General features: G+C 34.0%; 1 protein-coding gene across 1 annotated transcript; it reads right to left on the bottom strand.

Annotated features, from left to right (window-relative positions):
* Positions 1-537: 537 nt before the first annotated feature.
* LOC131609702 (probable protein phosphatase 2C 33) lies at positions 538-4898 on the bottom strand. Its single transcript, XM_058881484.1, has 5 exons — positions 3876-4898; positions 2739-3128; positions 2372-2489; positions 1878-2101; positions 538-1322 (listed from the first exon to the last, which is right to left on the bottom strand). Exons 1-5 carry the CDS (start codon positions 4125-4127, stop codon positions 828-830), a joined length of 1479 nt encoding a protein of 492 aa, XP_058737467.1. The 5' UTR covers positions 4128-4898; the 3' UTR covers positions 538-827.
* Positions 4899-17274: the final 12376 nt, after the last annotated feature.

Below are 17274 nucleotides of genomic sequence, written 5' to 3'. Positions count from 1 at the left end.
AGACACCCTATAAACTAATGAAATAAATAAATTTAATAATGGTCTAAAGAAGTGGCCACATTTAATTTTATAGAGTGCATTGAATATGATTATTCCACTTTAAAAATAAATAAATAACACTGTACTAGTCAGTAGTAGTTTCATTCAACGGTGCTCCACACAAACATAAATGTAAAACTATCTTTCAACCAAAATTGACCTATCAACCTTACATCACATTATTCATACATCTAGCTCCCACTTGATTTTTTTTGACATATATGCATAAACACACTGCTGTCACCGGCCACACCACACGAGTTTCCACTGGCACCAGCTATAAACCATATCTTCACATTAATTTCCACATGAAAAGAAAGATGTAAAACTTTGAAAATATATCTCATTTTTTCAACCTAACCTTTAACCACCACTACTAGGCCTGTCATTATCATAATTTCCTTATCATCAACAACAACATGCATAACACATTAATAATTATTAACAGTCACACACCAACTCGTGAACCACGCTAGATTTTCTCAACAACCAACAAAATTATCCAACAAAAAAAATACATTTTATTAATATATCAAGAGTTTAAGATTTTACAAAAAATTTGATGCACACGAGAGGAAGGACAAATTTCCAGACACTAAAACAGCCTGGACATATTTCTAAGACCAAAAACAAAAACCAACAAATTGGTGGAAATGGAATATTAAACAAAAAAACATATGTGAACAAAAGAAAATGCATGTACCTATAAATAATATTGAAGAAAAAAACAAAACAAAAAAGTAAAGGGCCCTCTTAATATTCATTGGTTGAATGAATCATTTCAATTTTCATTTGAGTTTTCTGGTCCCTGCTGCTGCTGCGGCTGATTTGTCGTCTTTATCAGGAACAAATCTCGGAAGGTTTAATAATGTGTTGACACGCGATACACCTTCAAGAGCAGACCACTCTTTTTCTGTCTCAGCTTCTATCTCTATCTCTTCCTCCTCCTCATTGTTGTTATTATTATTGATTTCTCTGCATGTTCCTGATCTTACTAGAGCATTAGGTTCAGAAACATCTTCGTTGTCACCGTTGTCGCTGACTTGAATTCCTGAACTTCGAGGATGCTCTTTGGAATTGTTTGCATTAGAAGCAGTGGAGATTTTTTGCATGCCTGAGTCTAGAAAGAGACAAATCACAGCACAATCGTCAACTTTTGAAGTTGGATATTTATATCTCCATGCTCTAACTGCTGACTCAACCAGTGATCTAGCTGCTGTTGCACGCCGTGGTGCAGCTGCTATTATGTCTACCACTTCCTTGTTTGATAGCACATCCCAAATCTGGACATATACAAGCACACATATACTTGAGATGGATATAGGAAAAAGCTGAAACCTAAAAAATAGTAACATATGATGGTAACAAAGCTTAGGACCCGCTTGGTTAATGTTTTGTTCTCTATCATACTTTCGATTTTAATTACACAATGTCACTTTGTTTTAACTTTGTTTCATATTTTTAAAGTTTTAACAGAAAAAAATGAGAACATCTTTTTCTTCTCTGTTTTCATTATTTTGCAAACGAATCTTTAGAAAAGGAAAGAAAGTGACATTTTTGTAATTACAACTGGAAACAAGAAATGATAACAAAAAACTTTTCTCTAAAGGAAATGGGGTCTTAATAAACTAGATGGTTGAATTCAAGTGACTAATGAGTTTCAACATTCAACTCAGAACGAGTATATCGGAATACCCAAGATCCGAATCTTCACCAAAACAATCTTTGGCTAGACTTTATTTCTCTTGGGTAATCAAATGGTTAACACCAAAAAAACAGGTTCTTAATAGAGGCAAGTGCAAGTATTACTATACTAGAATAGAAGTCAGGTATCATACCCCATCGGTTGCCATGACAACAAATTCATCCTTCTCAGTGAGTCTTCTGTGTGACACATCTGGAACAGATATTAGTCCAAAATCTTTCAGACAAAAATCTCCAAAAGCCCTTGCCATGGCAAGGCCAGGGGAATCATTGTTCGGCAGCCAGACTCGACAAACATCAGGTTCATCACGAAGAGCAAAAACACGTCCTCTACATTTGCGAATTCTCTCTGCTTCAGCTGTAAAAGATTGAGAAAAATGTGAGGCAAGACTTATAGACAACATACGCACGCAAAAATATCTATTGTCCCTTTTAAGCCTTCCCTAATATAATTCATGCCGATTTGTTATTCAAAAGAGTATATATAAAATATACGTATTCTATGTCAGCATCTACATGGACCATTCATAATTTCCAACAAGCGCATATATTTACACATAATAAAAAAACATGCGAAGATGTTTGACAGTCTGATGCCACTGTTGAACAAAGTAGGCAAGAACTGTACCTGGAAGATTAGGTTTTAAATCCACAGTTAACTGGACTGCAGCAAGAGAACCATCTTTCTCCCTTGTACCCAACACAGCTCTAGAGTCACCGATATTTCCAATAACAAGATCATGACCCTATAGAAAATACAAAATCTTCCATTATCAGAAATAATTCTTAGCAAACAAATCAATTGCAGATCGCAGAAAATTACTGTTTGTTAATATTTTGTTATGCCACCAATACTTTGAATCAAATAGTGTATTGCAGGACAATAGTGATTTGTTTAAATAGTGCTACATTATAGATAGCACTGCTATGGACGCTATTTCACAACACTGAATGCGAGAGAATCACTAGTTTTCCATCGATTTACAAGTCAATACCTGCTTAACCAAAGTTACTGCTGTTGTCCCACTACAGAAGCAATCAATAGTTTGGTGCGTCTTCAATTCTCTATCCATAACTTTGAAAGCCTTTAAAAAGGATTCTTTAAGTGTTTGAAAGATTTCCGGGAATTTTTCCATTTCCTCAGCATCAACGGATACCCTGGATTCCTCATCAGCAGATATAAATGCTGTATCTTCTGAGTTTGCGCTTCCTGTAGCATTATTGCTAATCTCCTTGAGGACTTCCCCACCAGACACACTAAGTTCCCAATGAGTATTCAGTTTTAGAGGAAGAGAATCCCTCACTCTTTTTGCAACCATGTGACCATATGGACCATGGCCATCGAAAACTCCGCAGAAAATTGTATCTTCTCTAGAACAAAAGTTCTGCAATATATGATAAACAAATAGCAAGTATCAGCAATTGGAATCATCGAAACATAGCTAACAAATTGCTGCAATATATAGACATCCAAACATTAATTGATTTGCTTCAAATTCAATTTTGATCAAATCATAATCAAGTTCTTTCAAAATCACAAGGGGTGGGGAGTCACAACTAAGATCTTTTAGGACTTGAACCATCCATCTCCTTTCACCAAGGATACAATATTAGATCCTCAATGCAAAGTTAGGTAAGCAAAATGAAAAGAGTGTCATACAGAGCCCACAATGAACTGAATTATGGATAAGGATTGGTGTCTACCACTATGGAGCTTTGACACAGACACAAATACTAGACACAACACTCACATCACACATATGCACCAGAAACAACTTAAGACAAGGAGATTCAATTTAACCACATATGCGGGACATATGTCACATGTTGGTCAGCAGACATGCTTTGGTCGGAAGTACAAGTACTACATAGGCTACCACTACCATGTACAAAACTATATATATTTGCAAAGAAAGCACAGGAACATGAAGAATACAAATATATGTGCAAGTAATGCAAGGTATGAAATCCAAGGTTTGGGAATGAATCTGATTTAATATTTGGATTGAATAAGATCTTGAGTTGTGAGAACAATGAGATCAAAAATGTTGCAAAAGCTAAACAACAAACAAAATACAATAAAAAAATGGGGGATATTGTTGGAATTATATAAAATGTGAAAAAGATCTAACCTCCCAAACAACCATGGCATCTTGGTTGGTACCCTTCTTGCCTTGTTGAGTGAACAAGGAAGCAAATTCCGATGATCCATTAAGGAAGACCCTATCAGGGATCTTATGAAGAGGCTCATTCCTCCAATACTCAACTGAAGAGCCTCTTGATCCATGCTTCTTTTTACTATTTCTTCTGCTTTTCCTAAAAGATGAGGAGGAGGGCGAAGAGGGGTGAGGGCTCCTGCTTTCCGCAGAGAAGCAGGACCCCATCTTTAGAGCCCTTAGAATGCTTATTACACAATCCAGACCACCTGAACAAAAGCTTGCTTCTCTTGATGAATCCGTCACAACCCACTTAACAAAAACACAATAAAATCAAACCTTTTCACAAACACCTCACCTACAATCTCAAAACTCAAACAACTTTTTCTTTTCTGAAGATTCTGTCACAGCTACAGTTGCAATTACAAAATTTTCAGATTGAGATTGGTAAATGGAAGTCATTCATTCATTCATTCACAATCATCAAATAAGATAAGGATAAGATACAACAGATATATAGAAAACCCAAAAACAAAAGAACTATTTTTTATAAGTTTTGTTTATTGTAGAGTAATAGATTATAGACACATGTACATAAAGTGTAGATCTATGTTAATCCACTGAATTTCCCCAAAAAGACACAATTTTTTTTTAACAAAAGAAACCCAAATGGTGGATAGAGATATGAGTGTATTTTTGGGACCCGGAAAGAAAGTTGTGGTGTTTGGATCACAGGTTGAGGATGGGAATGGAATTGAAGAGAGAAGCGAGAAATGGGGGTGAAAGAGAGGCTGAAATGGGTTCAGAAACGAGAAGAGGGGAATGTGAAGAGAGAGAAATGGATTGGGAAAGAGTGAGAAGCGGAGAAGATGAAAATGGAGAAACAATCGGAGAAAGTGAACCAGAGAGTTGTTGTTGTGATGAGTTTGTAAAATCTCGGTTTTAGAGAGAGAAAGTGAAGGAAATTGATGTGTGAGAGAGAGTTTATAGACTGAAGAAACGGGAAAGTCTCTTTAGACTTTTGTTTAATATTAAACAAATCATTATTATTGTTTTTGGATAGGGTTTTATCTTGAAAAAAAGATGTAGTAATAAAAAAGAGTTCTAGATATTTTTAAAAAAATATTTAAAAGAGTGTTAGTTAATTAATACACAGTTAAGGAAGCTTCCTATTAAAAAATGAGGCATCTCTATCTCAAATTTAAATGGCTTAAAACATTAGATATTATCTTTTAATTTTAGTATTGAAAAATAAATTACTAAAACTAAAACATTAAAGCTGAATAATTTGCAAAATTAGTTTATTTATTTTTTAAAGAATTATTCAAATTAATAATTAATATAAATAAGAGTTAAGAGATAGTGTACTAACAGTGTAAAATAATTTTATACTGTCATACAATAGAAAACTATCGACATGCTATGTCATTAAAAAATTATAAATAAAAAATAGTTTAACTGGATAAACGGTGGTGATTAGTTGACAGTAGGGGTGTTCGCGGTTTGGTTTGGATCGGTTTTAAGGCAAAAATTCATCCGATCCAAAAATAAATTTACTTGCGGTTTGGTTCGGTTCTGGATGATATATTAAAAAAATCCAATCCGATCCGATCTAATTTAAAGTGGTTTAATTTAGATCGGTTTTTGGATATCTAAATTACAAATTATATTTTTATTAATATTATAAAAATACTAATAAATTATAGATTTGATATAATATATATCATATAGTATATTAAAAGTTAATATTATAAAATAAAAATGATCGATTATAGTTGAAATAAATGAAATAATAAAAATAAATAGATTAAACTAATAAAAAATTAATTATCATATAATAATAAATTTATGTGACATATCATACTAATAAAAAATAAATAAGTACATGATACATATACATGCGGTTCGGTTCGGTTTGGTTTGAATCGATTTTGAAAAATTAATTCGAAATCCGATCCGAACCGTACGGTTCTCACAAAATAGATTTTTTGCAGTTTTCGATTTTTTTGAATCGATTTGTGGTTTTTATTAGAATTGGTTTGCCTTTGAACACCCCTAGTTGACGGTGTAAAAATATTTCATATTGTCAGTGCATCACCTCTTTTCTCTATAAATAAATGTCATCGTCAGATCAAAAATTCTTTTCAAAAAAGAAAAGAAAAAACCTTAAATTAAAAATTTATATCACTTAACTAAGTTTACACATGTAAAATTAATCTAAATTATTATTTTTATGAAACGCTATACTTTAAACTTATTCATAAATATGATTTAATTTAATTATTTCAAGATTAAAAGGTAAATGTTAATTATTTATTATTTTAATTTTTCTTTTGTAATTCAATGATAAATAATTGTAATTAAAATGACACCATTTTAAACTAAATTATTTTTATTTTAACCTATTTAACCATCTCATTAAAATAAGAGTGAGGATTCTTTTTAGTCTCTCACAAAAATTAGAGAGTTCAAATTAATTTCTAAGATAAAAAAGTCTTTATTTAGTCCCTTGCAAAATTTGAATAATGACTAGACTGCGAACCAAGGACCTCTTGATCAGAATGTGATTTTCTTTACCACTAATTCAATATATTTGCATGTTTTAACTTATAAATAACACTTATATCAATATATTTTCTTATTATTTTTAATTATTAGCAATACTTAATGTATTTTAATAATAAATCTTCAACTAAAATTCACAGTCACTAAAATCACATTTAAATATTTTTAAAATTATTTTATATAAATTAAAATTAATTTCTAATAACTAAAATAAAATTCATACATATAAATAATTTACAAAAGTATTCAAATACTATTAAAACATGTTTGAACTCAAACAATGTAATTTAAATTTGATTTTTTATATCATCCAATCATAAAAAACAAGTTAACATATAATATATGTTAACAAGTTAACATATTTACAAATTAAAAATAATTTATAATTATTTAAATATGTTTGAATAATATCAGTAGGTGTAAATTATTTAAACGGATGAATTTTATTTTCGATGTTATTATAAATTAATTTTAATTTGCATAAAATGGTTTTATAAAAATTTAAATGTGATTTTAGTAGGTGTATTTTATTTGAAATTTGTTATCAAAATATATTAACGCTTTTAAGCTGATCTCTTTGAGCATCCAACACGTTGTGTTGTCTTATTTCAACGAATATGTCATCGAGTGAAGTGCTAATGGTGGTTGGGTCGTTTCTTCTTCGTGGTCAGCGTCCGGAGGATGTACCCACAAAAGTGTCATAAGTACTATGTGTGGTGTGTGGGTGTGTATCAGAAATGGAAGCCTCACGCTCCGTATCATCAAACTCACCATCAATATTGTCCCCTTCATGAACTTGGGCATTTATGTTAACACCAGGTTGAGGGGCACTCAAGTCGAAGAACCAATTTTGTTCAACACGCATATCAATCCGATTTGGGCAAGGAAGAACAATACTTTTAACTACATTCTTTTTAACAGTTAAAGCATACCTTCCATCTGGCCTATATGTATCATTCTCATAGCATGGCACACATCCTTATCCAAAAAATGTGTAGGCAATGGTATTAGCGATGTCATCCTGTCAGTAAAACCAAGCTTAAGGGCTATAGAAGTTATCACCCCACCAATGCAAATAAGGTCAGCTACCCTAACGACTACACTATTCATATGAGCCAACATGAAAGTAGTGGTATTTACCCTTCTTCCAATTAGTGCGCAGTGCATAAAAAATAGTTCCTTAGAGTTTACCTTTCCGTTCTAAAGAACATGTAGTTAAAGAAACCTGAAATAAAATTGAATAGATGAAAACACTTGATCTCGGTGTACAATTTGTGTCTACAATTCGTCAGCGCTTCGCTAATACGTTCCAAGGTATTTTCTAACTAAAATCCCAGTCCTATATATAGTGTTACAGTGTAAAGCCAGTACAAAATCGTTTGCCATATAGTTGAGAAAAATAAGGAAAGTGGGGGGAGAATGGGTCAGTTTCTGTTTCTCTCAAATTATGCATATGAGCAAAATGGCGATCGCCATTTCCCTGACGGCGACCGCCGTCTTAGCCGATCTTTAATTTTTCTGCATTTTCTTTGTTCTTTCTGCTCCTTTTCATTTTCAATGCACATTTCTTCTCGAACAAGAAAAGTACCTGAAACACAGTAGAAACATTAATAAAACATAATAAATATGCAAAATAAAACAATAATAGCATGTGAATCGAGTTGTAAAATGTGATACGTTTTCAAGTTATCACTTAGCCTAGCCTATTTTCACCCCTAGTGACGAAGCTTATTACATAAATTTCATTTGAAATAAACACAATTGATTTTTTTTCTAGCATGACAGATATTACTAAATGATCTATTAGATTTATAATCTAAGTCATTGTTATTCTATAGTGCTCTTTGATTATACAATATTAAATCTAGATTATTTTTATCCTTAGTAAATTTTCATAGGATTTCATGCAAACTAGTTACCTCGTTTCTTAAAGATTCAAAAGTTTCACATTTATCCAATTTTAAATATTGATTTATAATATTAGTTATTTCTTCACCAAGAATTATATCGTTATTTTCAAGAAATTAAATTTACACTTTAAATTCATTTAAATTCAAGATGCTCTGTTCTAATGTATAATTATTTTTATTTAGATTAACATTTGCTTACAAGTTAGATTTGTTACCTCAATATCATTGTCTTCTCAAGTGGCTTTGAAAGATACATGTTCTTCTTCGCCAAATTCTTTTCTTTGAGAGGATGCTACATAAGGATATTATGATGTGTTGTCGAGGATATTGTTGAATACATCCTTGCAAGATTTTCTTGAGGTTATATCCTCTTCATGTGATGAATATCCAAATGCTTTTTTTGGTCTTTCAAAGATTCTACTAGATGAAGATTCTTCAAAATTTCTACTAAATGAATTTTTTAAAATCTTCTAGTCGGTGAAGCTCCTTCAAATCTTTTACTCGATGAAGCTTCTTTGTCATGTTTATTAGAGGAAGATTCTTTGGATTATAGGTCTTGGTAAATCACTATTGTACAAGACCCAATTCATTTTTTCAAAAATAAAACTTTTTATGACAGAGCTCGTTAAGCGCGTCTAGCTCGCTAAGCGCATTGTCGATTATGCAGAAAAATTCTGCAACTGTTCGCTACTGCCACAACCGCTAATTCCACCAAAAATCCATCTTAGATAATCCGGTTTTACGAAAGAGTTATATATTCACGTTCCTCTAATCATATAACATCTATTGGGACCTTAAAAACACGATTCTACGATGTCACTTTCAACACTAATTTTACGATCAAAACACGAAATTTCACGAAACACAACAACACCAATTATCATGCAATATAAGCCTTACAATACACATACAACACCTAGCAACAAGCATCATCATCAAACATGAATCAATTTTATCAATTGCATAAAATTCCTCTTCAAAATCTAAGTTATTAACATAAACCCAAAACCTCATTCCTACATACAAATCATCATACCCAACCTTATAGAGTTAGAACCTCACCCTTACCTTGGATTGAAGGTGTTATACTCTTTCAATAGAATCTTTGTCGTAGCCTCTTTGTGCCTCTTCCCCTCTTTCACGTTCTCTCCAAAATTCTCTATCTTCTCTATTTTTCCCAATTCTCTCTTTTCCTTTATTTTTATTAAACCCTTCACTAACTTCTATTTCACTATTGGACTTAACCAACACCCCCCCCCCCATTAATTCTAATGTCAACATAACTTAAGGCCTAACTAATTATTTACTCTTTTATTCTGTTGTTGTTGTTGTTATTATTATTATTATTATTGTTGTTGTTGTTATTCAACTACATAATAAATTAGCATAAGTACTAGTTATTCGCAAATGAATCATCATTTCACCAAATAATTCACAAACACATAATTAAATCATCGAATAAGATAAATGGGCGTTACACTAAGGATAAAAGAATTTATTTCCAAATTGATACCACCTAGGAGGCTATAAAAGAGTTTGAGAATTAATCGTATAACCTTTCTCCTTTAGAAGAAGCACTAACATGTAATTATACTATGATTAAAGAAGAAAAAAAGGGAACAAGAGGTTAAGGATAGGTTAAAAGAGTTTAATACTTTAAGGGAGATTCCTCCTAATAAATATTAAATTGAAAAATTAGGAGAAACCTCTGGTTCAGAAAACCTTAAACCAGAATTAAAAACATTGCCATCACACTTAAAGTGTGTTTTTTTAGAAGAAAATGCTAATAAAATGGTAATAGTTACCAACTCTATTTTTCCTGAACAAAAAAAAAAAACTAGTTCAAATCCTCAAAAGGAACAAAGTAGTTATAAGTTGGGAATTATCCAATCTAAAAGAAATTATTCTATCATATTGCATACATAAAATCATGATGGAAGAAAATTTCAAATTTATAGCTCAACCTCTAATACGTTTAAACCCCAAATTTGAAAGAGGTTGTTAGGAAAGAAATGGTAAAACTACTTGAAGCCAAAATGATATATCCAATTTCAAATAGCACTTTGGTAAGTCCTGTGCAAGTAGTAAAAAAATGTTAGAACAAGATTTGTTCTGATCAATTATCTTAGTTTTGATGATAACAATAATATGAATTTTGCTTAAGATAATATGGTACTCTAATCCAATGCAATTTCCTTTTCAGGAAATATATAAAGAGTACGCATAATTCAGCGCTCAGAAGCTTTGTCTCAAGGGTTCAGCATGCAACATCAGAACATGGTCTGGCAAGACATCAGAAGATGGTCGAAGCAGAATCAGAACATGGGTCTATGGAAGCATCAGAAGAACAAGAGAACAGAAGCACTGAAGTTCTGATGGTATCACGCTCAGAAGCACTTCAAGGTCAGAAGATCAGAAGATGCTTTGCACCAAGCTGTTTGACTCTGATGATATTCAAACGTTGTATTCACAAACATCAGATCAGAAGAAAGTACAAGTGGCAAGCTACGCTGACTGACAAAAGGAACGTTAAAAGCTACTAAAGGCTACGTCAGTAGACACAGCGTGAACAAGGCTCGAGGTAGTTGACAAAAGCGTATAACATTAAATGCGATGCTGTACGGAACACGCAAAGCATTAAATGCACTCAACGGTCATCTTCTCCAACGCCTATAAATATGAAGTTCTGATGAGAAGCAAGGTTAACGATTCTGCACCAAAACAACTCATATTAAACTTGCTGAAACGCTGTTCAAATTCAAAGCTCAGAATCTTCATCTTCATCAAAGCTCACTACATTGCTGTTGTAATATATTAGTGAGATTAAGCTTAAACGTTAAGAGAAATATCACAGTTTGTGATTATCGCTTTTAAGAAGCATTTGTAATACTCTTAGAATTGATTACATTAAGTTGTAAGGAACTAGAGTGATCGTGTGGATCAGAATACTCTAGGAAGTCTTAGAGGTTATCTAAGCAGGTTGTAACTAGAGTGATCGTGTGGATCAGTATACTCTAGAAAAGTCTTAGAGGGTATCTAAGCAGTTGTTCCTGGAGTGATCAGTGTGTGATCAGAAGACTCTGGAAGACTTAGTTGCTGACTAAGTGGAGAACCATTGTAATCCGTGCGATTAGTGGATTAAATCCTCAGTTGAGGTAAATCATCTCTGCGGGGGTGGACTGGAGTAGTTTAGTTAACAACGAACCAGGATAAAAATAACTGTGCAATTTATTTTTATCGGTCAAGTTTTTAAAGCTACACTTATTCAAACCCCCCCTTTCTAAGTGTTTTTCTATCCTTCAATTGGCATCAGAGCGCCGGTTCTAAGGTGCAAGCACTTAACCGTGTTTAGAAAAGATTCAGGAAGAGAAAAACGCTTCAGTAAAAGATGGTTGATGAAAGTGAAAAGTCTACACCTGCATCTACATCTGGCTCTGCTGAGCAATACAACGGTAACAATGGTTATACTAGACCGCCGGTATTTGATGGTGAAAACTTTGAATACTGGAAAGATAAACTGGAAAGTTACTTTCTTGGTCTAGATGGTGATCTATGGGATCTTCTGATGGATGGTTACAAACATCCAGTAAATGCCAGAGGCGTAAAGCTGACAAGGCAAGAAATGAATGATGATCAGAAGAAGCTTTTCAGGAATCATCATAAATGCAGAACTGTTTTGCTGAATGCTATCTCTCATGCTGAGTATGAGAAGATATCTAACAGGGAAACGACCTATGACATATATGAGTCCTTGAAAATGACTCATGAAGGAAATGCTCAAGTCAAGGAGACGAAAGCTCTAGCTTTAATCCAGAAGTATGAAGCCTTCAAGATGGAGGATGATGAAGACATTGAAAAGATGTTTTCAAGATTTCAAACTCTTACTGCTGGATTGAGAGTTCTTGACAAGGGATACACCAAGGCTGATCACGTAAAGAAGATTATCAGAAGCTTACCCAGAAGATGGGGTCCTATGGTGACTGCATTCAAGATTGCAAAGAATCTGAATGAAGTTTCTCTGGAAGAGCTTATCAGTGCCTTGAGGAGTCATGAAATAGAGCTGGACGCAAATGAGCCTCAAAAGAAAGGTAAGTCTATTGCATTAAAATCCAATATCAAGAAATGCACTAACGCTTTTCAGGCTAGAGAAGAAGATCCTGAAGAATCAGAATCTGAAGAAGAAGATGAACTGTCTTTGATCTCCAGAAGGCTAAATCAACTCTGGAAGACCAAGCAAAGGAAGTTCAGAGGCTTCAGAAGTTCAAAGAAATTTGAACGTGGAGAATCTTCTGATGACAGAAGATTTGACAAGAAGAAAGTCATGTGCTATGAATGCAATGAGCCTGGACACTTCAAGAATGAATGTCCAAATCTTCAGAAGGAAAATCCCAAGAAGAAGTTTCATAAGAAGAAAGGTCTTATGGCAACCTGGGATGAGTCAGAAGATGATTCAGACTCTGAAGATGAGCAGGCCAACTGTGCGCTGATGGCGACAGAAGATGACGGATCAGAATCTACATCAGAATCAGATTCTGAAGAGGTATTTTCTGAACTTACTAGAGATGAGTTAGTTTCCGGTCTAACTGAACTTCTGGAACTCAAGTCTCAGATTAGTCTCAAATACAAAAAGCTGAAAAAGCTATTTGAATTTGAAACAAAGAAGCTTGAGTTGGAGAATTCTGAATTAAAAGAAAAACTTTTAAAATTATCCAATAATGTTGGATCTCCTTCTGATTCAGAAAAATCCACTCCTAGTCTAAACCATATTCTGAAAGAATATGATTTAAGTTTTAGGAAGTTCTTATCTAGAAGTATTGGCAGAAGTCAGCTAGCTTCTATGATATATGCTGTGTCTGGAAACAAAAGAGTCGGCATTGGTTTTGAGGGTGAAACCCCATACAAACTTGAACCTGTTGATGAAATGAAATTCACATACAAGCCATTGTATGATCAGTTCAAGTATGGCCACTCCCATGATATTAGGCACACTTCACATGCTCAAAGTTTTCACATAACACACACCAAAAAGCATGTGACACAACCTAGGAAATATCATGAAACTCACATTAAAAATTATCATGCTGTTCCTCCTATTGCTTACAATGTTAAACCCAAGTTCAATCAGAACTTGAGGAGAACTAACAAGAAAGGACCCAAGAAAATGTGGGTACCAAAGAAAAAGACTATTTCTTTTGCAGATTCTCTTGGCGACAAAGAAGATAAAAGTCAACATGACATGTCTCCTGGACTCAAGTTGGTCTCAACACTTGAAGGGAAGAAAGATTGTCTTCCAAGTTCTGGTTCTTAAATCTATCGAAGAATCTATATTCGTAGGAAATCAGAAAAGAAAGTTTATTAGTCTTGGAACCATCTGTTTTGTTTGTCTCTAAAGCATTGATGTTTCGTTCTTGAGTATTCTGAATGCTCTAAATGCTACAGAATATACAATATTGAAACATTGATTGTGGACGAATCAATAAATATCTGGTTTGATGATAAACTTGTTTCTAATGAAACAAAGCGCTTAAGAATTTCTGCAGATACAGTTTTGTCTTATCAGAAGCTGCAGAACAAAGAAGTGAACCTCCAGAAGCTGTGTATATCAGAAGTAATGGATCAGAAGATCATTCAGATTTATATCAGCACACTTCAGAAGAAATGTTTCCAGAAGAGAAACTTGATCAGATCAGAAGCAGTGATCAGAATCTGTAGGCGTAAAGTCTATTCTGAAATTTACAGCTGTCATCTATTATCTGATGGCGAACACGTGTCTGTACGGTTTGTACAAAGCGTGCAGTTGAAAAGACGCCGACCTAGGTAACTGTATTAAATCATTTCATTTACTGTGTTCTCTCTCCTAATGTCATTTCTCATTAAATGCATAATGATTTCTTTTTAAATCTTTTAAATAACCCGCTTCATCTTCATTCCCTCTTTTTCTTTCTTTCTCTCTCTTTTGTGCATTCACTTCGTTGCATTTCTCTTCAAACCCTAGTTTTCTGATTTGATCTCAAAGCATTATCATCATGAACTCTTCCTCCTGTTCTTCGTCCTCAAAAGAAAGACTTACTTCTTCACAAATCCTTCTACGAAATTATGAATATGCTCCTTTGAAAACTTGCTTGATACCCACGAAGGACTTGGAAGTTTTATGTGAAACTGCTGTGGACTTCAACAATCTTAAAGCGAATGGCTTTCAGTGTGATGCAAGAATCTTTGAGCAAGGATGGTCTAATTATCTTGATAGATTGGTTGGTCCAATTTATCCTGAACTTGTGAAGGATTTTTGGGTACACGCAACGGTTACTCCAACTGCCATCATTTCATTTGTGCTAGGGCATGAAGTGGTTATCACTGAGAAGCTCATCAGGAAGCTGTACAATCTTGATGATGAAGAAGGTTGGTCTGGTCTTCAACCCAATACAGTTGACTGGACTCCAGTTGAAAAACAAATCTCTACGGTTTTTGGAATTGATTCTCATAACACGGGCACCTTAAGGCCTTTCTATAAAGTATGGGCTGAGATTATTCTGGGTTCTCTTCACCATAGAAAAAGGATGCTCTCCTCCTCCTACATCAGTCCGACTCACAAGTACACTCTTTTCTGCATTGGCAAAAAGATAGAGATCAACATCTCTCATATTCTGTTTGAGAATCTGAAAACATCTATCTTTGAATCAAGAGAAGATGAAAGGGCTAAGTACCCTCATATTCCAAGAACAACCATTCCATTCGGAAGGATGATTTCAGACATTCTGATTGAAAGCAAAGTTGTGGACTCTATCAAAAATCGCAATGTGTAACACCCTTCTAAACCCCGCGGAAATTATTAAAAATAATTCAGAGTAAAACATGAAAACAAGGGTGCCACAATTCCAATTAAAACAAATCATCATAAATCAATTGTCATGCTTCACTTAGGAACGAATCATCAATTTAACAAAATCATGTTTTTACACAACGGAATATTCATCATACGGATAAGCATAACATCATCTATGCAATATCCCACAAAATTAATACAATAACAACACAATAGAGTAACATCACAGACTCTAAACTAGCGTTCCCCAGTGTTACAATATCAGAGCATGACACCGACGCTATACTTAAACAAACTGGCCTATGAGCTATCCTCACCAAAGCCACAAGCCGCTATTCGCCAATCTGAAAATGTCAACAGTAAGGGTGAGTCTCATTCAAATTAACAAATGTTATTGAATCATAAATAATAACACATCATAGTTACATCATTCACCCAATTGTTTCATAAACAGACATCCAGACAAGTTTCATCATCAATAAAACAATCAACCAACACATCATCAATATTTATAACACTGGAATACATCCAATCATGTTATAAAAGTCATGCATATGAATGCAACTGACACTATGCATGTGGTACCAACATCGTCAAATGGGAATAACCCATGACCGATCCAACATCATCAAGATACGGCCCTGCCAGCACAGATTCCACACAATGGGAATCATGCCCTTCACTGATCCAACACACCCTTATGGATACAGTATCATCAATGAACATGAATGAATGCAAACATACATGAACATACTTATACCATCGTCAAGTCTAATGAGTAACATCATCAAATACTCATTTCATCATCATCATCATCATCATCAACATCATCATCATCATCATCAAAGTATGTTTATATACATTAGTATCATTCACATACAATCAATCATCATCATCATCATTAAAGAACATACATGTATCCACATCATTCTAAAACAAAGCAATCATCATCATATAATTCTCAACCAATCATCACATCATAATGTTTTTCAAAACAACATCTTATATTGTCACATTTCATCATATATGTCAACAATACGTCATCCATCCAACAAACAAGCTATTCACATCATACTCACATCATTACAAAACTATCTCATAAGATTCATCATACCAACAAACAAATCATCACATGAATCATGTTTTAAACACAGCTTGTATCGTTACATCTTATCATATATATCCATAACACATCATACATCAAAACAAGAAAGTGTTGATAAAATAAATTCAATATGCTGCTCATTTTATTATTATAACACAAAGAATATTTCATGAGTTTCATCCTGCTCGAAACGGCACTTAAAACAGGCCAACGGTTCGAAAGTTATGCATCTTTAAATTTTTCAAAAATTACTAGCAGCACGCGGCGCCACACAGTGTTCGCGACGCGCTGCCAGGAAACGACGCCTTCGCGGCGCAAACATTTGCACGCGGCGCGAAACGAGAAAAGAACTACGCCTTCGCGGCGCCAACCTACCTTCGCGGCGCGAACTGGCAAAAATCAGAGATCTCAATCGCAATTGACAGTATACGAACCTGAATCCCAAATTCCTCAACCTCGACCAAATCGATTCAAGTTGATCAAACACCACAAAACAGCCACACAACATATATCATACACACATATAACATATATTATGCATCATCAAACAATCATACAACACCAAATTCATGGAATTCATCAAAATAGATAATTATCAACAAACATCCCCAAAATCCCAACTCTATCATACGACTCAATTGACATGAAATAATATATATATATCAGTCCTATCATCCATAACCCGATAATAGATGTTAATCGGAAGAGTCCCCCCTTACCTTAGCCAAGAATCTGGACTTTTTCCCTTCTTCTTCATCAAACCCGTAAGCCCTTTTCCCTCAAATTCAGCAAGAATCTCCCATCTTCAAACTCGCTTATATCCCTCATCGAGAACCTCCCTGACACGAATTAATATATCAAATCGAAGGAAATTTCGTGTAGAATCCGAATCTTTGAGAATTACCTGATTTGGAGTTACGAGCCGAGAGTTATGACCCATTTTGTGAAGGCTGCACCATGAATACGAAAATG

This window comes from Vicia villosa, linkage group LG6, assembly GCF_029867415.1.
Source record: "Vicia villosa cultivar HV-30 ecotype Madison, WI linkage group LG6, Vvil1.0, whole genome shotgun sequence".
Taxonomy (NCBI): domain Eukaryota; kingdom Viridiplantae; phylum Streptophyta; class Magnoliopsida; order Fabales; family Fabaceae; genus Vicia; species Vicia villosa.
This window is presented reverse-complemented; position numbering and strand designations above follow the sequence as displayed.

Bases quoted from the DNA above. Each gene is read 5' to 3' on its own strand.
- LOC131609702 (XM_058881484.1), bottom strand. From the start codon at position 4,127: ATGGGGTCCTGCTTCTCTGCGGAAAGCAGGAGCCCTCACCCCTCTTCG. The intron at 3,129-3,875 runs GTTAGATCTTTT...CATATATTGCAG, and splicing joins ATGCCATGGTTGTTTGGGAG to AACTTTTGTTCTAGAGAAGA. The intron at 2,102-2,371 runs GTACAGTTCTTG...AATCTTTTACAG, and splicing joins TTTAAAACCTAATCTTCCAG to CTGAAGCAGAGAGAATTCGC.